This window comes from Notamacropus eugenii, chromosome 5 (assembly GCF_028372415.1).
Source record: "Notamacropus eugenii isolate mMacEug1 chromosome 5, mMacEug1.pri_v2, whole genome shotgun sequence".
Lineage (NCBI taxonomy): Eukaryota > Metazoa > Chordata > Mammalia > Diprotodontia > Macropodidae > Notamacropus > Notamacropus eugenii.
Genome location: NC_092876.1, coordinates 328,789,496 through 328,813,571, shown reverse-complemented (window position 1 = coordinate 328,813,571; position 24,076 = coordinate 328,789,496). Strand labels below are relative to the sequence as shown.

The window sequence follows — 24,076 nt, the reverse complement described above, 5'->3', positions numbered from 1 at the left end:
TCAGGCCAGTTTTCCTTGATAATTTCATGAAAGATAATGTCTAGGCTCTTTTTTGATCATGGCTTTCAGGTAGTCCCATAATTTTTAAATTATCTCTCCTGGATCTATTTTCCAGGTCAGTTGTTTTTCCAATGAGTTGTTTCATATTATCTTCTATTTTTTCAAACTTTTGGTTTTGTTTTCTAACTTCTTGGTTTATCTCATAGTCCTTAGTTTCCCTGAACTGGATTCTCCCTTTTAAAGAACTATTTTGTTCAGTGAGCTTTTGGACCTTCTTTTCCATTTGGCTAATTCTGCTTTTTAAAGCCTCTTTCTCATTGGATTTTTGGACCTCTTTTTCCAATTGAGTTAGCCTCTTTTTAAAGGTGTTATTTTCCTCAGCATTTTTTTGGTTCTCCTTTAGCAGGCTGCTGACATGCTTTTCAAGCTCTTCTATGGCCTGAGTCCATTTCATATTCATTTTGGAGGTACTGGAGGCAGAAGCCTTGACTTCCTCTGACAGTATGCCTTGTTCTTCCTCATCCAAAAGGATGGAAGGAGACAGCTGTTCACCAAGAAAGTAACCTTCTTTGGTCTTATTCTTTCTCCTTTTTGGGGCATTTTCCCAGCCAGTTACTTGACTTCTGAATCCTTTATCAAGAGGAGGGTCTTAGTGCTCCTCCTCTCCCCAGTACTGTGTTCAAGGCTGAGATTCAGATCAGCTGCTCAACTCCCCCAGGGGCTTTGGGTGTAGGGGGCACTGCCACTGAGGGCTGAGGTTCAGATCAGCTGCTCAATTCTGCCAGAGGCTTTAAGCTGAACTGCCTGGACAATGGACCCAGGCTGCTTCTGTGTAGCTGCCAGTGCACTGCTGCTGCCACCTAGGACCAGTGTTGGGGGAACCCTGTGCCTCTGTCTCCCAGCTGGGAAAGCCCTCCCACACTGACCTTTGGAGCTTTCTTTGTCGCTTGTGGGTTGTGGGATCTGGGACCCTCCCTGCTGGGAATTCTGCCAGGTCCTGTTGCTCCCAGTGCTGTGTGGCCAGGGCTGGACTTCAGCCTCCCAGGTTACCTTTGGTTGGAAATCTCTTTCACTCTGTTGTTCTGTGGCTTCTGCTGCTTTAGAATTTGTTGAGAGTCATTTTTTAAGGCATTTGGTGGGCTGTGGGGGAAGCACTAGAGTATATGCATCTTTCTACTCTGCCATCTTGGCTCTGCCCCCTATTATAGAATAATTAATGTTGTTGTTGAGTCATTTCAGTCTGTCCAACTATTCATGACTCCATTTGATGTTTTTTTGCAAAGATACTGGAGTGATTTACCATTTCCTTCTCCAGCTCATTTTACAGATGAGGAAACTGAGGCAAACAGGGTTAGCTGATTTGATAAGGGTCACACAGCTAATAAGTGGAGGCCAGATTTGAACTCACTCCAGGCCAAGCATTCTATTCACTCATTGTACCACCTAGCTGTCCCAGACATACCTTATAAAATGTAAGACTCAAACAATTCCAGAGAACAGTTTCCCAGCTTGTCCTCCTGGGAGACAGGCCTCCAAAGGGAAGGAACTGGAGATTATGCCATGTGATCCCTTTATACCTGCTACCCTCAGGTAGCAGGAACCTGGAGCCAGTTGTTCTATTTTATTACATTGGGGGCTCTGATTCAAAGCCCACCCTAATACTTAATCCCTGCATGACCTTGGGTAAGTCACCTTTTAACATCCCCCAGAGTCAGTTTTCCCACATGTAAAATAAAGATATTGGACTTGATAGGTCTGCAGTCCCTTCCAGCTCTCAATCTATGATCTTACAAATTAAAGTAAACTTAGCTCCACTTGTGAATGGAGAAACAGCAGCTGAGCACAAAAGGGCATTATGCCACCTATTCCATTAAGCATTAGAGAGAGAATATGGTATTTCTAAAGGAATGGTGGTGTAGCAACACTGGCCTCCCTGAGGGAGTGTGGAAGAAATTAATTAGGGCTTACAAAATGACTTGCTGGCTAATGCTTTGCAAGTGGCCAACAACAATGGTACCCCATGGCATTGTCCCACATATTCCCTGCCTGCTGTCTCTGATTGACACCCTAGGTACCATTCAGAAGCATTCAGTCAGAACTTGAGCAGCTAAAACTCGAAGCCACATGATTTTCCAGTGACTAATGTGGCCCAGCCTTCATTGTTAGTGATAATAAAGCTTGCTTCCATTCAGCAGGTATCTTTGTGCACAGCCAGAGTCCTCACTTAGTCATTGTTTGGGCCCTGATTGGCTCAGAGTGAATAAAATTAGCAGTTTTTCTGTTTTGGCCAGAAACCTTGAGGGTCTTACCCTCCCAGATTGTTTTCTTTTTGGTTTGTTGTTGTTGTTGTTTTTTTTTTTGAGTAGTCTTTATCACCAAATAGGCATTGCCTCAGTCAAACTAAGATCAATTAAAGACCTTAGCTTAAAAAGGCCAAGGTTTCCCACTGCATCTCCCATATTCACTCATCCTGACCTATATCTGGACACTGGATCCATATGGCTCCAGAGGAGAAAGTAAGGCTGGTGACTTTGCGCAGCCCTCCCTCACTTAAATCCAATTCACTTGCATGTCACGGCATCACCTCCCTGATGTCATAGTTCTCTTGTACAGAATGTTAGAGGAAAGGCAGGAGATACTCATACAACAAAAACACAGGCTAAATAAGTGGTATGATTTGAGAAACAACTATTCACCTGGAAAAAGAATCCCCTTGATCAGTCTTCTGCAGTGTCTAAAATTATCAACATTAATTTTTCCTTTGGAATAATTTATCAACATGAACTATTCACACATCAGAAAGGATTCTGTGCTCCATGAACAAAGCAGGATTGAAACAGCACACTTAGGATGTGCAAATTTGGAGTAACCACCCCAAATGTTCACATGGATTATCCGTGCCCAATCTGTGGTCGAGCATTCTTAGCTCATATTGGTCTGATCAGCCACAGTGTTACATACTGAAACTTCACTTTATCATGGTGATATCATTTGGTACTCTTCTAGAATGAAGGACACCAACCATACCAACCGCTGCTAGTTCTGTATAACAAACAGATCAAAGAGGAAAAATTAAAAGGGCATATATGTACAAAAATATTCATAGCAATTCTTTTTGTGGTAGCAAATAATTGGAAACTGAGGGGCTGCCCATCAATTGGGGAATGACTGAACAAGTTGTGGTACATGATTTGCAATGAAATACTATTGTGCTATAGGAAATGATGAACAGGATGCTTTCAGAAAAACCTGGAAATATTTTGAACGAATTGACAAAGTGAAGTGAGCAGAACCAGGAGAACGTTGTACACTGTAACAGCAATATTTTACAGTGATCAACTGTGAAAGACTTAGCTATTCCCAGCAATAAAAAGATCCAAGATAATTCTGAAGGACCTAAGATGAAAAAAGCTATCTACCTCCAGAGAAAGAACTAGTAGAATCTGAACGCAGATCAAAGCATACTGGGGTTTTTTTAACTTTATTTTTCTTGGGTTATTTTTGGCTGTGTCTTCTTTCACAACATGACTAATATGGAAATATTTTGCAGGACTGAACATGTATAACCTTCATCAAATTGCTTGCCTTCTCAATGATGGGGGAGGAGAAAGGGGAGAATTTGAAATTAAAATTATAAAAGATTTAAATGTTTTTACATGTAATTGATAAAAGACTAAAATACTTAAAATGTAAATTAAAAATTAAATTATTTATTAAATTTAAAATTTAAACAATTTTAAAGGCTATTTCACAGATGGAAAATTGAGGTTCCAAGGTGGTGAGGGGGCAGTCTAGAGGGAGATAGTGATCTAAGTGAAATTTTACTTAATCAAAAGCATTATCTTTGAAGAAGGGCTCTTAAGGTCTTCTATGCATAGGGTAGTACATAAGGAAGGATAAGATGGAAGGTATCCTGCTTCGTTCAGAAGCGCTTGAAACAATTGTTTGACTCTCATCTCCTCTCCCCCACAACTCCCCCCATATACTTCCTTTCTTCTCCAAATGAAATAATTGAAATGATGCATAGAAGTTCTACATGCTTCTTTCCCTTCCTATTCTTAACTCATATTGCCAATAGGAGCCCTGAGTGTCCCCTTTGCATCTTGATGACAACAGTAGCATTTGAGGTGGGAATAGACAATAGGTCTCAGACTTGAAACTTGAACCTAGGGCCTCTTGACTTCAGGACCAGCTCTCTATCCACTAAACCATGAGCACCTACAGCACCTATGGCCACCACTATAGCAGCCCAACAATCTTCCCAGCTCTCAGGGGGAATCGAGGAGTTGGTTTTATCACATATCCACAGGGGAACAAGAAACATTTCATGTCAGTTTTGATCATCTCCTTTTGTAGTGGCTGAATTGAGTATAAGGAAGCAGTTCCCTATGAAGAAAATTTCATCTTGGGTGCCAACATCTATTGCAGGTGATGAGGCTCTTCATAGAATTTTTGTACTTGACAAAATAATACAAATTAAATATACTCTAATATATGCTACTATTCAATTATTTCTATGTGAAAATAGGGCAGTGAAGACTGGTAGAGGATGAAGAAATGAAAGAGGGCAAAATCTTGTAGAATAGTTAGAAGCCTCACTCATGTACATTCTCTTATAGCAAAGAGTTGGAAGATGCTGAAAATAGCAAGTACCAAAGTACGTAATTTTAAAATGTAATTGATTATCTTAACAGATCAGACATGAACGGATATAGTTGTAGCTACCAGGGTTGTTTTCTTTTTTCAGAATTAGCTGTCTTTGTACCATCAGATGACGGACTGATTGAAGTAAAGGTCAAAGCAAATGCCAAATTAGAACACTTGATAGAGATGAGACATCGAACCAGACAATCTGCTTTCCCTTCTTTAGATATGCTCTAGTTGTCAGTATCAATTGTGGCTTCTGATATAATCTAATCAACTTTGAGTACAGAGTACAGTATCACTCTTGTATCAGTTAGTATCACACCTTGTATTATATATGTGTATATAACATAACTTACCATAAAATACAGTCTTCTAAAAATGTATCTAGTAAGCTTTGATGGTTGTGATGTGCATGGGTAGAGTCCCCACATTGAGGAAACCTCACAGATTCTTGATTTATTAATATAAGGTAACAATATTCTAGTTTGACTTTTTTTATCCATTTGACATTGGGTCAACGTCTGCCAAAATAATATAGAATAATCTACACTGGCTTCTGGTTTCCTTTACTGAATCATAATTTCAATATATATGACTATATTATGATTTTCTACCCTCTCCCCATGCATTATGTCCAATCTGTCAGCACTTAGTCACCTGTCAGTTATCCATGCACTGAGGCAGGGATAAGCAATCTTCCTGTAGTTTGCCCCTACCGCCTTAGGAGAGAGAGAGCTTAACAAACTTGTATTGCTCGAATACTTCGTAATCATGAATGTTTCACTGGACACCCCCTTCATTGAATATTTATTTTTAAAAGTTAAGGAAGATAACTACACTGAGGCAGTTTAGGGGTCCCTGACATATGCAGGGCTACTTGATGTCTGATTAAAACCCCTTAGTAACTTAGCTGTTTTTTTTTAAACAGCCTTTGTTACTATATGATACTAAATTTAGGCTATTGAATACAAGTGACACATTTGACACATGAGGAAATTGAAGCAAACAGCAGTTAAGTGACTTGCTTAGAGCCACACAGTAAGCATCTGAGGCAGAATTCAAATTCAGGTTGCCTTACTCCAAACTCTCCACCATATTCTCCTGTCTCTTGTATGTCACCTTAACAAGATTTTTTGAAAGTGTGAATAGAGTGTATTAATTGGATCACCTCTATCCACAAGTATATTTGTCCCCCTAGGAGAAAGTAGTTTTTTGTTGTCGTTGTTTTTGGTTTGTTTGTTTTAATTTAGGAAGCATCTCTAAGGAGTTCCTGGTGAGAATTTTCCTTTATTGAATAACTTATTCAAACATGATTTACCCGAACAAAGGAAGATGTCCCAGGGAAGGGTGGAAGGAATCTCTTCACCCTCTTTTGGAAACCAGCACTAAGACAGGTGGTGATTTGGACCACGTTACGTCCGGGGCAGTTAATTAACATAACAACTTGTTGCTTACCACCTGGCCTCTTTCATCCAAAGGAGGCGTGTCTGCATCCTTCCAGGTAAGGTGGTCTGTGCCGTGATCTGCCCCACCTTTGCTTCTCGATGGTCCACAGCCCGGTTCTTTAAGCTGCCCGCTCCACCTGGACGTCTTTACAGGGCGGGCTCTGATAGGGCGGAGCCCCGGAAGGGGAACGCCCTCGTGGCTTTGGATGCTCCCCAGTCCGCCACTGAGAGCGCACGAACGCTGCCGGTGGGCGGTGGCTGTGTGAAAGGGCTGAGTGAGGAGCGGCTGGAGCTTAGCCGCGACCTCCTCCAGTCCTGGGCCTCATCTGCCAGAGGAGCAAATGTACCCCTGCCCCACAGCGCGCGTCCCTACCCCCGGGTGAGCGCCTGTAGGAAGAGCAGGAGACCCCGGGCGGCGCAGCGCTGTGGAGACAAGCCGCTGGGGAGATGGAGACGCAGGGGTGCCCAGCGCGGGCGGAGCCGGGAATCACGGAGCCGCAGCTGCCCAGCCAGCTGCTGCCGGAGCTGTACGGCTTCGTGGCTCGGGTGCTGCTTTACCTGGCTCCCGTCTACCTGGCCGGCTACCTGGGGCTGAGCCTCAGCTGGCTGATCCTCGGAGCCTTCCTGTGGATGTGGTGGCGCAAGAACCGGCGCTGGAAGCACTCGCGCCTCGCTGCCGCCTTCGAGTTCTTGGACAATGAACGCCAATTAATCGGCAAGGAGCTCCGGCACCAGCAGCTGCCAGCCTGGGTGAGTGAGCGGGGCTGGAGCCGAAGGGGCAGTGAGTGTCTGAGGAGGGGGAAAGGAAGGGAAGGAGGAGGATACCAGCCACCACCCAGGAGGATCTGATAGCGTGTTAGAACTGGAAACCAATGTAGAAACCTCGGAGAGGGCAGCTTCCTCTCCCTTATTTCAATCGGGGAAGGAAATCTGGCCAAGACCGCACTGTCTAGTATAGGGAAATATAGAAACTTTAAAGCGGAGGGAGCCTGCCGCAGCCTCCTGTTACTTTGGTTTCCTTCCCATTCACATCTAACCAGTTCTGTTGTGTACATTCAGTTAGCCTTCAACTGGGTTTTGCTTTGCTTGCTGTCCCGGAAAGTTTTCTCCCTTACAGAACATACTTTGCCTTCATTCATTATGTACAAAGATAGATGAGACTCTCTGGCTTCTCGAGGAGTTTTCAGTCTAACTCTAACAGAAAGCAGTTTCCACAAGGTATCTGTTGTAAAGGCAAGGTGTGCTGGAAGATGAGAAGAGGGAGAGATTGCTCCCCGGTCTTTGGGTGACACCCCTTTGCTCCTCCCTCTCAGGGAGCAAACTCCTCATCTCAGTTCTTTCATATCTTAGCTGGCCCCAGTGTTGTTTTCCCCACTAACAGTTCATAGAATAATATTGGATTTAGAGTTTGAAAAGATCTTAGAGCTCATTTAATCCAACACCATTATTTTAGGTATGAGTAAACTGAGACCCAGAAAAAGGGAAATGACTTTCCCAAGATCATACCCAAGATCCCACGACAGTAAACAGAAGAGCTTGGATTCGAAACTAACCTTCACTTCAAATTCAGTTTTCTTTCTGCTGTCCCTCACAGGCCTTATAAGGCAGAGATAGGAAACTTATTTTTTTTTTAAGAATTGAAGGCCACTGGATCACAAAAGAAAAAATCAGTCGTGCCCAACACTCAAGTAAACAGCAACATCAACTTTCAGTTAAAATTATTCTTGTTTTTTTTTAAAGGGAAATTGGAAGCATTGATATCACCCATTTAAAAATAATTAAAGGAAATAAGACTTTCATAAATACAACCCCCAAAATCTCAATTTCGTGATATAATCAGGTAGAGAACTGAGATAAAAAATAAAACAGAGATGGAGAGGAAGGGAATAAACAGAACACGTCTCAAAATGGGTAAGCTTCAAACTTGTAAGTTTGGATGAAGACAGGCAAGAAAAGAAGAAAGAGAATCCATTTCCTTAAGTGCCCATCCTCCAGGTCCAACTTTGAGAGAGGTATGGGATAAGGCGGCATGCTATGACCTCCTTCTGCCCACCTCCCCAGTATTCCAGCTTCTTACCTGACACAACCTTACACTCTGTTGGGGTCCCACTGACACCGCCAACTCTTCCATCTCGAAATCTTTCCCATCAAAGTGCCAAGCAAAATTGAGGTAAGGGTCATCCCTTTTAAGTCCTGAGGACCTGCATCTTCTCACAGAGTTGTCTTTTCTGATGTTTACTGTGGAGGTAGAGGAGTGACTAATAGACAGTTAAGTTTATCCAACCCAAGGCAAGTATTCTAAAAGGACAAATGTCTAATATCAGTATCATCCCAGGAAAAGAGAAAATAGAATCCAGATGTCTACCCAGTGGGGAAATTTTCCTGTGCTATAATGGCCCATGTGGTCAGACCTGTTTTCAGAACTATGGGAAAAAAACTGATACAAGACAAACAATTGATCGGCAAACGTTAATTAATTGCCTGCTATGTGCCAGGGACCATGTTAAACTCTGGGGATACAAAAACAGGCAAAAGACAAATCCCTGCTCTCAATGAGCTTGTGATGTAATAGGGGAGACAACATGCACACAAATATATAAAAAGTAAGCTATATGCAGGATAAATAGGAAATAATTAACAGAGGAAAAACATTAGAATTAATTAAAGAGGGTTGGAGAAGACTTCCTGGAGAAGTTGGAATTTTAGTTGGGAAGCCAGGGGGGTTAGTACTCATAGGAGAGAAGGGAAAGTATTCCCAGGCACATAGGATAGCCAGGGATAATGCCTGGAGTCAAGTGATGCTCCCAAGCCTTTGTCTTTATCTGCATCATTAATATTCTTCTAGAGGGGGATAAAGTAGCAAAAGATAAAGTGATACCCTAGACACCCTAGTCTCTGTATCATGTGATTAAGAAAGGGAAGGGACCTTGAAGGTCATCTAGTCCAGAACCCTCATTTTACAGATGAGGCAATTAAGGTTCTTAGGGATTAAGTGACCTGCCTAACACAGGTACTAAATAAGTGCCAGAGTCAGAGTTCAAACCAAGTCCTCTGGTTCCAAATCCATTACTCTTTTCTACTATTACAACGCACTAAAAGTTATTGATGGGGATACGCGTGTCCTTGGTCACCAAATCTCAGAGTGGTTTTAGGGAAAATAAAAGGAAATGCTCCTTTACAAAGTGTGTGGAAAATGTGTGGAATCCTGTTTTTTAAAGAAGATTATGATAAGGAGGCCAAAAGGATAAATAAGTAGGTTCAAGAATAGTTTGGGTAAATGTAGCAATATTAGGTTCATAATGCTAGACATGATGGATAAAGAGTAAGACCTAGAATCAGGAAGACTCATCTTCCCAAGTTCAAATTCATCCTCAGACACTTACTAGTTGTGTTCCTTTGGGCAAATCATCACACCCTGTTTGCCTCAGTTTCCTCATCTGTAAAATGTACAGAGAAGGAAATGGCAAACCACTCCAGTGTCTTTGCCAAGAAAACCCCAAATGGGGCCACAAAGTGTCAGACATGACTGAACAACAAAAAACATATTCTTAAGAGGAAGGCTTTGAATTTTAAATACTGCTATAGAGGGTGACTGATTATTTTTACTGCCTCCTATTACAGTACTGGGATGGTTATTATCATTCAACTCTTAGTTATATGTTTGAATCAGAGACTTTTAGAATTGAAAGGGCCCTTCTAGCTCTCTAATCCTACCTCCTGCAGAATGTGGGAATCCCCTCTGCAATTGACATCCCTGACAAGGGATCATCCTGATTTTCCTTGAACCTTCGGAAGTGAATATATATTTTTTCCACCCAACATATCTTTTTTTTCCCTGGTCTGCTCAGGCTATTGGCATTCCTGGTACACATGTGTAGTTGTCCTGGAAGATATTATAATTGAGCTGGAGAGGTTAAATACACATATGAAAAGTAAAAATAATGATGTAAGGCAATTAACTGAGCGTCAAAGGAGCCATGCACTGTCTAGAGGCAGGAGGGAACAGTGTGAGCTGGCATCAGTTGGGGGAGACTTTAGTCTGAGAGCAGCTGGGGTTTGAAAGATGACTAGGATGTGGTTTGACCCATGATAATGTTAATGTTCACATGCCATTCTCTGAAATGGAGTTACCCAGCTAGTTTTTCTAATTTGAGAGTTCACAGGGACAGGAAAAATACAATAATAGCTGACATGAATATAATACTTTTAAAGCAAGAGTTCTTAACCTGGGGTCCATGGAACTCCAAGGGGTCCATGAACTTGGATAGGGGGAAAATATGTCTTTATTTCAAGATAATCTGTTTCCTTTGTACTCCTCTACATTTTTATACATTTAAAATATTGCTCTGAGAAGGGATCCTTAAACTTCCACCAGACTGCCAAAGGGCTTCATGATACAAAGAAGGTTAAGAACTGCTTTTAAAGGTTACACATTAGCTCATTTGAGAGTTAACAACAATCCTGTGAGGTGATTACGACAGATTTTGCAGATAAGGAAATTGAGATATGAAGTGATTTGTTTCATGATCACTGAGCTGGTGTCAGGGCTGGCATTCAGACTCAGATCTTCCTTATTTCATATCCAGCACTCCACCCACTTTATCACATTGCTTCTTAAAGTCATTAGGAAAAAATAAAGCAGTATTTTTCCCCCTTCTTTCTCAAATTCTGAACCTGACATGTCAAGGGTAAGACTTGATCCTTGGTCTTCCTTACTTGGATGATTGCCCTCAATCTGCTGGACTGCCTCTTGTAGACATAAATGGTTCAGATTATTTTGGAGTATAAATATAACTACTTTTCCTGTACTGAAACTTTTTACAAGTGACAGCTAGAATGGACTACGCAAGGAAAGGGACAGGCACCTCACATTCAGGCATCTCCAAATGGACAGCTATTTGGATTCCTATTGGAGTCAGGAATTAACCCTCAGCCCCCAAAGACCAAATATTTAGAACTCAGGTAGAAACAGAGACTGTTTCTCAGGAGGGTAGGCATGAAGCAGCAGGTGCTCTCTTCCCAGCCCCATAATCCTTGTGCTCCATCTCACAATGCTGAAGCTGGACTAAGAAACTTTCAATCACAGATGAGATCATCTTCTTTTCTGCAGACACAATGCTGCAGTTTGAGGGTGGGAAAAAAGTCCGAATTAGGGTGTAGAGCACCCGGAAAAGAATTCATGCATTTGACCTATATTTGAGTTGCTTCTAGAGGTTAAGATCCAAAAAATCTCCAGTGCCTTCCATATAGTTGATGCATAAGATGTTTGTTGTATTGAAGTATTAGAAGAGGAAAGGTCCTAGGCTATATCATCTGTTTATGGAAACAGGATATTCACATGTAAACAGTGAAAGAAATCTCTCAGATAGGGGTTTGGGAAAAGAAGAAACACTTTGAGTCCCTGGGAGGACTTTATGGTAGAGGTAAACCTTGAAGGATGCATAATTTGGAGAGAGAAGATGACGAAGAAGAAGCTATTGGAGCTGCATGAAAGAAAAAAAAAAGCTGTGAGAGGCAAAAATTTGAAACGAGCCTGTCTGGGGGCAGCTTTGTGGTGGACTGGATAGAATGCCTACCCTGAGTCAGGAGGACCTGAGTTCAAATACTGCCTTAGACTATTAGGTGTCTGACCTTGGGCAACCCACTTAACTCCAATTGCCAAGAAACAAACAATGAAGTAACCAAATTAGGCTCACTATATGTTGATCTTAATTGAATTAAGTTCCAGTTCATTTCTCCCAGGATTGTAGGTGCTTGAGGATCAGCTATGATCATTTCTGCTGAAGAGTTCAGGACCCATCAAGGGTTGCCAATCAGCTGGTAATGCTTTGTGGGTTTTTTGCCACGCATTCTCCAGTTCTTGGATGCATTCTCTCTGTCTCTTTCTTTCTCTCTCCCTCCCTCCTTCCCCCTATATGTCTCTATCTCTAGAATATCATGATGGAAAAGGTGAGACACATTTCAGTTCTATAGTCTGTACTTCTCCCTTCCCTTCAAGTAGGTAAAATCCTGAGTGTCTTACTTTCCCTCCACCCCATCGACAGTCTGAGATTCTATAGATTTGTATTTTGATATATTTGGGGAGGGGGAAGGTCATGGATATGTTGCTTATTTCATCAATGTAGTTATTCCTGATGAGAATATGTCCTCTACCATGGCAGACTAGCAACTTGCAACTTGTAGCCTCAGAGTGTGTCATTGACTAGTTAAGTGCCTGCTGGAGGCACACAGCCAGGACTTGTCAAAGGGATGGGACTTGAAACTTGGTCTTCCTTACTTGGATGCTTGCTCTCAGTCTGCTAGGCTGCCTCTTGTAGACCAATACAGTTGTGATTATTGTGAAGTCTGAGTACAACTACCTTTCCTGTATTGATACTTTTCTTAATTGAAGAGGAAGTAAAAAGAATTATGGCTTTTTACTGGCCTGGTCGCTCAACAATTAGATCATAAAGTGCGATCCTTGGAACTCTAGGGTCTCTTTTAAAAAGGTGACAACAAAAGACTTTTTATTTGGAGAGACTTGGACTAGGTGTGGTTCTGTTTGGAGTAAGGGAAGTAGACTTAGATGACCTTTCAAGGTCCCTGAGAATTTATAATGTAAATCTAGTTAGCTTTTGGTCTGGGTCTGTCCCCTGGAAGGGATAGGCAGCTTCAGCATACAACATTTTAGTTATAGCATCATAGAACTTAGAGCTGAAAGGGGAACTCAAAGATCGTAGGAGGAAGATAATAATGATGACTGGCATTTATATAGCATTTTTACAAATCTTACTTTAATCCTCACAACTTTGGTAGGCAGGTGCTATTATTATTTTTTAATTATTACTATCCTCATTTTTACAGATGAGGAAACTATGGCAGATGGAGGTTAAGTGACTTGTCCAAGGTCACATAGCTAGTAAGTGTATGAGGCCAGATTTGAATTCAGGAAGATGAGTCTGTCTGACTCCAGGCTTGGAGTTCTATCCCTTGTGCCACCTGGCTGCCCAGGATTGTACAGGAAGTAAGTAGCAGAGCTGAGATTTAAAACTAGATCCTTTATCTCTAAAACTATTTTGTTACCCCTGTCCAATCTTCTTGTTTTAAAAACTGGAAGACAGAAATGCAGAGAGATTAAGGGACTTGCTCGGATTCATATAGGTCCAAATTCTCACTCTTCTACTTCAAATCTCAGATCTTCAGACTCCGAAATCTAGCACTATTTTCCCTGTACCACAAGTCATGCCACTTTGAGTCTTGCTCCTCCACATCTCAATGATGCCTCATGAAATAATCAGTAACAAGATATGTATTTGGCAATAAATGTGATGGAATGTGGGTTTCCAGTCCTCTCATGCCAACACCCAAGGGATTGAGGCTCCTCATGGCTCTAACCTGAGGAATGTAGCTTTGCTTATGACTTCTAATCTTCCTACTGTAGTAAGTCACATACTGCCAAGTACTCTCAGGCAAGTTCCTTTATATGTAGTAATGCCACCAATAATAATTGCCACCATTTATGAAGCACTTTAGGGTTAGTAAAGAGCTTTATAAGTATCTCATTTTATCCTCACAATTGAGGAAATGGAGGTGAGGAGACCTGTTCTGAGGTTATTATAATAGAACAGGTGGGTGGTTGTGAGTTTTTAATGAATGCCTATACTCAGGCAGTGATTGGCTGTTGTCTTTCACTCTCAAAGAGGACCACAATGACATCACTGTGATAGAGTCAAGTTTCTGTGTTTCTGATTGTTACTGATCAGACTAGTAGGAGCTCCGAGTGCTTTACCACAAGTCAGGCACAAATATTCCATGTGAACATTTGGGTGGATTCTCTAAATTTGCACATCCTGTGTTTCCTTTGAGCTGTTTCAATTCTGCTTTGCTCACAGAGCACAACTCCTTCTCTGATGTGGGCATGCCATGCTGAGCAGTCATGTGCCAGCGTCTCCCATGCTACACACTCAATTCCAAAGTTCTTAAGGGAGACCTTGGGAATGTCCTTGTATTGCTTCTTTTGACCACCATGTGAGAACTTGCCCTGTGTGAGTTCTCCATAAAACAATCTTTTTGGCAAGCATATATTTTACATTCAAACAACCTGGCCAGCTCATCAGAGTTGCACTCTCTGAAGCATAGTTTGAATGCTCGGCAGTTTAGTTCAGGTAAGGACTTCAGTGTCTGGTACCTTATCCTGCCAGGTGAACTTCAGAATCTCCCTAAGACAATTCAAATGGAATTCATTTGGGCAGTGATAGTGGAGACAGAGAGGAAGGAATGGTTGTGAGAGATGCTGCAGAGATGAAATCAATACAATCTGGTAACTGGTCGCATATGAGAGGTGAGGGAGAGGGAAGAGTCAAAGATTACACCAAGCTTATGAATGTAGGAGACCAAGTGGATAGTAATATCACTGACAGAAGGAAGAGCAGGTTTAGTTGGGAAAATAATGGGCCTATATTTAAATGTGCTGAGTTTGAGGTGTTGATGGGGAATCCTGGAAAAAAGAGACATCCTGAAAGCTATTGAAGGCTAGGACCTGGAGCATAATATAAGAGTCATCTTCAGAGTGATGGAAAAAGCCTGGGGAAAGAGGGAGAAGGGGAGAAAGAGGAAGAAGATGAAGAAGATGACGATGACCATAACAGACCCCTTAAGAAACAGTTATACTGAAGGAGCAGGAAGATGCTGATGGGTTAATGGAGATGGATAAGGAAGTTAAGAGATGTAGGAAGAGGAGGAGAAATGAGTGTGGTACCTCTGATTCTGCAATATGAAAAAGTGTGCCTTACAAGCACTTCTTAAACTGTGGGCCACAACCCCATATGTGGCCATCTAAGAAGTGCTGAAGAGGTCTCGAATGAAAAAAGTTTAAGAAGCCCTGCTTTAGAAGATGCTCAGCAATGTCATTTAGCAGAGAGCTAAAGGAGGAGGCCTGAAAAGAGTCACTGAATTTGGTAATTAGGAGCACTGATAGTGTTTTATTAGCACTTTCAATAGCAAGGTAAGGATGGAAACTTGATTGCAAGAGACCAAGGAGAATGGGTAATAAGGAAATGAAAGCATTGAATGTAGACAACTTTTTCAAGAAATTTGGCAAGGAAAGGGAGGGAACAATGGGACAGTAGTTTGATAGGCGAGGAAAGTCAAGTCAAGGATTGGGGGGACCTGAGCAAGTTTGTAGGCAGATGGGAAGTAGCCAATGGAGACGGAGGTATTGAAGATGAGAGAAGACAAGAAAACATGTAAGGTTAAGGTCATAGGTAAACAGATCAACTTTAAGGAACTGTGGGGCTGTATCTTATGACTAGCGTGAAAAAAGGAAGAGCTGGTCATGATGCCGAGTTTTAATGGAAGTTGATGAAATTAATATTGGATGGTCTCAATTATCTACATGAAGTAGGAATGTCCTAAGTGTGTGGTAAAGGGGATGGTTGATGGGGAGAGAAGAGAATGGTTTGGAATAGTTGTTTTCAAGACTGAGATAAGGAGCTAATCAGGATAGAGTTCTGACCTCCCTTTCCAAGTTTATCTCTTTTCTGCTTCTCTTCATATACTCTGATCCAACGTAGATTACTCAAATACACACCATCTCTATTTTTGTCCTACCATTTCTCATATTCATAATTTTATTCACACTGAAAACACAAGAGACTCCACTCTCCATTCCTCAACCCACTTTAGCCTAATCCACTTACAAAAAAGGAGACCTATTTATAAAGATCCAACTCCAGTGCCACCTCTTCCATGAAGTCTTCCCAGCCCTCAACCCAAACCACCTCTCACCAGGTGAAAATAATCTTACCCTCCTCAACTTTTGCATAACATTTTGCCTAGGCTTCGCTGTTTTGTTTTTAAAAATCAGTTTTGTTGTATTTGGGAGGGAATATGCACAAGCTTATATTTAATACTTTGTAGCTATCCTGTAGCACTTTTCTTACAACAGTTGCGGAAGGTGCACAGTATTATTCCCATTTTACAGATAAGCAAATTGATGCCCAGAGAAGGGAAGGTGTCATCATAAGTTTATTAAAAGTTATTCAAACTACAAAACATGCTTTTCCACCCCCACCTGCAGAATTTCATGGTAAAATATCTTCTTGTGATGTGGTAAGACTAAAGAATTTTGATGGTCATTTGACACAACTGTTCATATTAGCACAGTTTCAGTGTGTATTGGTAAATACCCTTCCCCTGTGCCAGGCAGCTACAGATTTCCCTTAAAAGGAATAGTTAGTGTCATTGTTCCCTGGAATTAGTAAGTAACCACCACCTTTTTTTTAATCCATGATCGTTTATTTATTGCCTTTTTATCTTTTCAACAAGCAAGGTTCACGTCAGTGTGATAGATGCACACAGGGATTTCTGTGTGTGTACTCGTGCACACATGTGTAATCTGTGGTTTCATCATGTAAGGAACTCAGGTGTGGAAGCTTTGTCCATTGATTCGGCACCCTCTTTGTAATTTGTAGCCTGAGAGAGATGTCTAGGACGTTGAGAAGTTAGGCAATTTTCCCATGGTCACATCTAGTATGACTGGAGGCAGCAAAAAGCAGCAGAAGATGCACTGGGGTTGGAGGATATGTGTTCCAATCCTAACCCTGCCAGGGACTACTTGGATGACCTTAATCTTGGGAAAGTCACTTAATCTCTCAGGGCCTCAGTTTCTTCACCTGTAAAACGAAGGGGTTAGATTAGATGAGTTCTAAGGGCCCTTCCAGCTCTAGAGGCAAGATTTGAACCTGCTTCTTCAGGAATTCCTTTGTCCATGACTATTCACTGTCTCAATAGGATTTTTTTTTTTTTTTGAAAACTGTGATTCCATTCTTGTGACTCTGGGACCTCTGGAGAGAAAACTTCCTCTACTGGTGCGGATCAGTATCTGCTCTGCAATAGAGTCCCAGACAGTTGTCTGGTACATCCAGTGGTTAGGTTACTTATTTGCCCAGTTATATCACCTTTGTGTGTCAGAGACAGTACTTGACCCTAAGTCTTCCTGATTCCAACGCCAGCTCTCTGTTCACTATACTACTTGTTATCGTCACTCTCATGCCAGGGATACAAAAGATAAACACAAAATAGTCCTTGACCTCAAGTTCCAGTTCTATTCCATTCTATTCTGTTGAAAGATCACAGGCTGGGGTATTTACTGTGAGTGTTTGAAATATAGGAAAGTGGTAGTACAGGGAAATCAACATTTTTTGGTACCTATTGACGCTAGTTAACATACTTCAGATGTCTCTTATTCCCAATAGAATGCCAAAATACTTTCTCCAATTTTTCAAGGATGTGTGGTTTCGGGCTCAGGGTATACTCTCTCTCCCAACATAGGTACTAACTTCTCTGTGCCTTAGTCCACTGTTTCATCAGTTCATAGAATCATAGGTTTAGAATTGGAAAGTATCATAAAGGACATTTGGTCCATCTTCTCTCATTTTATTTTATTTTAAATTTAATTTTTTTAACAAAAAATTAAATTTTTTCTCTCTCCTACCTCTCCTCACCCCACATTAGAAAAGAAAAAAGAATAACAAAACCTTTGTAACAAATATGTATTGGTAACCAAAACAAATTCCCACATTGGCAGCATTTGTATGTATATGTATACATGATACATATATTATGTATGTACATATATATATGCATATGTATATATATAATATATTATGTATATGTGTATGTGTGTGTATATATATATATATATATATATATATATATATATATGAATTCTGTATTACCAGGAGGTGGGTAGCATTTTTCATCAGTAGTCCTTTGGCACTGTGGTTGGCTATTGTATTGCTCCGAATTCTTAGGTGATTCAAGGTTTTTGTCTTTATGATATTATTATTGTAGAAATTGTTTTCCTGCTTCAACTCGCTTCACTCTGTCAGTTCATACAAGTCTTCTCTAAAACTCCCCCTTTCATAATATATTACATTCAATGGAATTAGATACAGTAGGATTCCCTTAAATTCATATAGGACAATTCATCCAGCCCTTACCCAGTTGATGAACAGGCACTCCCCGAGTTTCTCGGTTTTTTGCCAAAAAAAGCTGCTATAAATATTGTTGTATATATGACTCCTTTTTCTTGTTCGTTGATCTCCTTGGCATGTGAGGCCACTAGTGGTGTCAATGGGTCAAAAAATATATATCATTTAGTAACTTTTTGGATATAGTTTTGTTTTCCAGAATTTCTGGGCCAATACACAACTCTACCAATTGTACCTTAATGTGCCCATCTTCCCACAGATCCTCCAACTTTTGCATTTTCCTTTTTTTTGTTAATTTTTTCAATGTGAGGATGACCTCTTTATTTTACAGATGAGGAAAGTGAGGCACATACAGATCAATTGACTTGCCTGGTTGTTATCTCCAAAGCACTTTATTACACAAGGCTAACCTTTTGATGTTGAGACCCTCTACACTTAGCACAACCAGTCCTCAGATGGCCTGCCCTGCCAGTACCAAAACCTGGAAGACCTTGCCTAAACCCATAGATAGGATCTTTTGAGATCTCAGACCATAATAAGGTATCAGAGAAAGAGATTTGATATCATATCCTGACATTAACACCTATTTATTCATGTGACATTAGACAAGCCATTTAAACTCTCTGAGTCTTAGTTTCCCCATCTATAAAATAAAGGGGTTGGACAAGATGACTTCTTGCTCCTTCTAGCTCTAAATACATGGCCTTCTATGACTTTAGTGAAGGCTCAATGTTCATATGTCCCACAAAAAGTTCCTGGCAGAAAGTCATATTAGCTCATATGGAAGGATCCTTTGTAATAATGACTAATTACCTGGGGTTAGTCACTTTTATAATGCTCCTCACAAATTGGTTTTATGCACCTGTGCTAGTCCATTAAGAGTATTGCCATCACAACAGTAAGAGTCTTTGTTATATAATCTTAGAGTGATTTTAAGATGAAAAGCTCTCTATGTATGTGTGTGTTTTATAGGCTGTACTTTAGTATATTAATGTGACCTTTGTCAGAGGGAAACACTGATTTTTTTAACATTAGTATTTTCGAAATTGAGAAGCATCACAGAAGGTGGATGGGATTGGACCAGGAAAAACTGGATTCAAATCCTGCTCCTGACTCCTAATAGCTATATGACCTTTTTATGGTCACTTAATCTATCAGTATCCCAGGCAATTATAAGACTGTAACTTAGAAAAGATTAGCTTCTCTTAATAGTCAGTGAAATCACTGGGCTAAACTCCCTTAATTATCCAATCAAAAAAAAAAATCTTTTTTTAGAAATTAGATTTTAGTACAATTAAAATATATGTTTCCTTAGGCTCTAGAACAGGGGTTCCCAAGCTTTTTTCACTCCTACCCTTTGACTTTCTGTAAAACTTGTCATATTCTCTATTCGATAGAAAAAGAAAATGAATTTTGAGTTTCCCATGCATACAAGAAATAAAATAAAGAGTCTGATTAATTTTTATAGAATAATATAGTTATTTAATAAATATTTACCATGTTCGTGGAAAAGCATCTCCTACCCCTTGGAGGCATGGGTACCCAAGCTTTGGAACCCTTGCTCTAGAATGAGGAATAGAAAATGTTGGAACTGGCTAAACTGTTTACATCTGTCAACAATCTTTCCATGATCTTTAATTTTGCTTGGTATAGTTTAAAAAAAAAAAGAAGTAATTAGATGTTATCTACTTTCTCCTTTTTTATGGAAAACTATAAAGGAACTTAAAATACTTCTTATAATGGAATTTAATGCAATTAGAGGAGGACAAAGGGGTTCTTATTAGGAGGACAGTGGTTACTGCATACAGAAAATTGAGAAGAAGAAATAGGTTTAGATTAAAGAAAAAATTTTGTTGACTTTGATGTTGAATACCTTACATTCCCAGGTAATAAAAGAGGGGAAGATTTCTTTTTTTTTATTTTTTTATTTTTTTATTTTTTATTTTTTTAATGTTTAACAATCACTGCCATACAATTGCGATTTTATCCCTCCCCACCTACTCCCCACTACCCCCCTCCCTCCCCACGACTGCATACAATTCTGTATAGATTCTACATATACTTTCCTATTGAGTATATTTTCACTATAGTCATGCTATGTAGTCAGACTAAGATAAATGAAAGAATCCGTATAACAAATCAGAACATGATACACAAACAGATACACATACACAAACATGATCTGCTACATTATGTGAGTGACTTCCATATTTCTCTCTCTGAGTGTGGAAGGCATTTTGCCTTGAGGTCCACCATTGGGATTTTTTTTTTTTTTCAGAAGTTCTTGTGTTATTACAAAAATCTAAGTCTACCAGAAAAAACTCTCACACACTGTGGTTGTTGCTGTGCATAAAGTTCTCCTGGTTCTGCTCCTTTCACTCAGCATCAGGTCATATAAGTCCTTCCAGGCCTCTCTGAAGTCTTCTTGTTCATCATTTCTTATGGCACAATAGTACTCCATTACATTCATATACCATAATTTATTCAGCCATTCCCCAATTGATGGACATCCCCTTGACTTCCAGTTTTTGGCAACTACATAGAGTGCTGCTATAAATATTTTTGTACATGTGGGACCCTTTCCCATTTTTATGATCTCTTGGGGATATAGTCCTAGTAGCGATATTGCTGGGTCAAAGGGTATGCACATTTTTGTAGCCCTTTGGGCATAGTTCCAAATTGCTCTCCAGAATGGTTGGATGCGCTCACAGCTCCACCAACAATGAATTAGTGTTCCAACTCTCCCACATCCTCTCCAGCATTTATCATTTTCTTGTTCTGTCATGTTTGCCAATCTTATAGGTGTGATGTGGTACCTCAGAGTTGTTTTGATTTGCATCTCTCTAACCAATAGTGATTTAGAGCATTTTTTCATATGATTATAGATAGCTTTAATTTCTTCCTCTGAAAATTGCCTGTTCATATCCTTTGACCATTTATCAATTGGGGAATGACTTGTATGATTATACATTTGGGTCAGTTCTCTATATATTCTAGAAATGAGGCCTTTATCCCCGAGCTTAGCTGTAAAAATTTTTTCCCAATTTACTACATCCCTCCGGATTTTGGTTGCATTGGGTTTGGTTGTGCAAAAACTTCTCAGTTTAATGTACTCAAAGTTATCCATTTTGCATTTCATAATGCATTCTATCTCTACTTTAGTAAGGAATTCTTCCCTTCTCCATAGATCTGATAAATACACTATTCCTTGCTTCTCCAGTTTATTCATGGTATCAATCTTTATACCTAAATCATGTACCCATTTGGACTTTATTCTTGTGTACGGTGTCAGGTATGGGTCTATGCCTAATTTCCGCCACACTGTTATCCAGTTTTCCCAGCAATTTTTGTCAAACAATGAGTTCTTATCCCAGAAGCTGGGGTCCTTGGGTTTATCAAACAGAAGGTTGCTATATTCCTTGCCTACTGCATCTTGAGTGCCAAGTCTATTCCACTTGTCTACCTCTCTGTTTCTTAGCCAATACCAAGTGGTTTTGATAATTGCTGCTTTATAGTACAGTTTGAGGTCTGGTAGCGCTAGGCCACCTTCAGAGGGGAAGATTTCTGAAAGAAACTTAGAAAGTTCTTGTTCCTAGAGATTTTCAAAAATACGAACTGCTGTTAGTTTAATCCAAAGAGCACAGAATTTAGAGATCATACTATCTCTGCCAGTAATTGTGTGATTTTGGATGAGACCCTTCTCTTTGTGGCCTTTTATTTCTCATTTGTAAGGCGAGGGGTTTGGGCTAGCTGATGCTTGACCCTGCCATCTATAGTTCCTATAATCCTCTAGATTGAGGGTTCTTAACCTTGGGTCTGTGAACTGAAGTTCCCTTTTAATTCTGCATATTTTCCTTTATGCATTTGAAAACATTATTCTTCAAAAGAAGGGGTCCATAGGTTTTACCAGCCTCCCAAAGAGGGTCCATGGCACAAAGAAAGGAACCTGGTCTAGGTCTCTGTAGCAAGTTCCTCACAGAGGATTTTGTTGTTTAGTCATTTTTCAGTCGTGTCCAACTCTTTGTGACCCCGTTTGGGATTTTCTTGGAAAAGATACTGGAGTAGTTTTGTCATTTTCTTCTCCATCTCATTTTACCGTTAGGAAACAAAGGCAAACAGGGTTAAGTTACTTGCCCAGGGGCACATACAGTAATATCTAAGGCCAAATTTGAACTCAGGTCTTCCTGATCTCAGGCCTGGCACTCTATCAGCTGTGTCAACTAACTGCCCTTCCCACTGAGGTTGTATAACATGAATTTAAAGGAGGTAAAAAATAAAGTTCTGTTTCTTGACTTTGTCTAGCCATGTTTAGCAATGTGGAGCAGGTGCAGAGAAGTAGTGATGGAGATTAGTTATGCAGGGATAGTTATACACAAATAAGGAACTGGGTGGTGGGGAGAGGAAGGGAAAAAGATCATGTTAGACTAGCTCATTTTGTACCTTTCTTTCATCCCTACCACCACCCACCACCACACCCTGACTCTCCATTAAAGTGCACAGTACCTGAGTGTGCCCTTCATCATCTGTCAAAACAAGGAAGATGCTGATAACCAGCCATTTACACTTGTTTGACTAATTATGCTTTAATCTCTAAAACAAAATTTAAAGGAACTCATTCAAACTGAAGGGTTTGAATCTTACCCCTTTTCACTTTTGTTAAAGTAATTTTTGTCATTCACTGGCAAGTCAGGAGAGGGGACTGTCTGTGGGGAAAAGGTCAGAAATCACATTCAGTCTGATTTCATTTTTGTAAGGATTTTTTTGTTTTGTGTTAATTTTTTTTGAAACATTTTTATGGTTTTCTCCATTTTCTAAAATTTCTGAATTTTAGAAACATACTAAAATGAGCACTTCCATGCATGTAGTAGAATTAAACTGCTAATGTCTGCTATGTATAGATCTCACTTTTCTTTTCAAGTATGTAATAAATTCAACATGTAATTTTCGAAGCTGTCCTCTTCATCTCAGATTCCTTCTGCTCTCCTCTGCACGATTCAGAAACGTGTTTCAGTGACCCTATTTTCTTTCCATTTTTTAAAGCAACCCTATCCCTCTTGCTCCGCACTCTCCCACCTCCCTGACAAAATGAAAAACAAAGTCTTTATAAGAAATCTATATCATCAAGTAGAACAAATTCCCTCATTGGTTGTATCCAAATATGCATTTCTCATTCTCCAGCTTGAGTCCATTGCCTGTCTGTCAGGAAGTGGGTCCTCTGGAATAGAGCTGTTGTCTTCATCATTATTATTATCTAGTTCACCCCATAAGGTAAAGTGGAGCTTGGTGTGGAAGGTTTTAAATGCCAGGCTAAGGAGTTTTTGAGCAAGAGACTGATCTGGTCAGGTCTGCGCATTTGGAAGATTCTTTTTTTCCAGCTGTGTAAAGGACAGATTGGGGAACGGAGAAATTGGAGGCAAGAATACTGGTCAGTCAGGAAGCTATTAACAATAATCTGGGGAAAAGGTAATGAGTGCCTAAACTAAGGTGGTGGCAAAATAAGAAGAAACAGTTTCAGTTGTGGTTAAGTCATTACACTTTGTCCAACTCTTCATGACAACTTTTCTTGACGAAGATACTGGAGTGCTTTGCCATTTCCTTCTGAGGAAACTGAGACAAACAAGGTTAAGTGACTTGCCCAGGGTCACACAGCTAGTGTCTGAGGCCACATTTGAATTCAGGTTTTCCTGACTTCAGGGCTGGTGCTCTATTCACTGCCCATTTCTAAGTTTTAACATGCAGATTTCTAGAAACACCTAGGACAACTGTCTTCCTGATGGAAACTGGAAATTCTTCTGAGAAGAGAGTGTTAAGTGATCATTCTGTGACTAGGAAAAGTAAACCACATGGGGAATTCACTTGCTATAGAGAAATACCTACAGCAGTGCAGTATAGTGAGCAGAGCTCTAGTCCTGGACTTGAGCCCTGGCTCCTAGACTTACTTACTAGTTGGGTGACCCTAAGCAAGGTATTTACATCTCTCTGAGCCTGTTTCTTTGCCTATTAAATGAGGTT

General features: G+C 40.3%; 1 protein-coding gene across 2 annotated transcripts in view; it reads left to right on the top strand.

The window, feature by feature from the left end:
• Nucleotides 1–6,103: 6,103 nt before the first annotated feature.
• The window catches only part of ESYT3 (extended synaptotagmin 3), a 94,661-nt gene continuing 76,688 nt past the window's right edge, over nucleotides 6,104–24,076 (top strand). For both annotated transcript variants that reach the window (XM_072613537.1, XM_072613538.1), the window contains exon 1: nucleotides 6,104–6,842. In XM_072613537.1, the coding sequence (XP_072469638.1) occupies nucleotides 6,540–6,842 (303 nt within the window). In that variant the 5' untranslated portion in view covers nucleotides 6,104–6,539. The remainder of the gene's footprint in view (nucleotides 6,843–24,076) is intronic.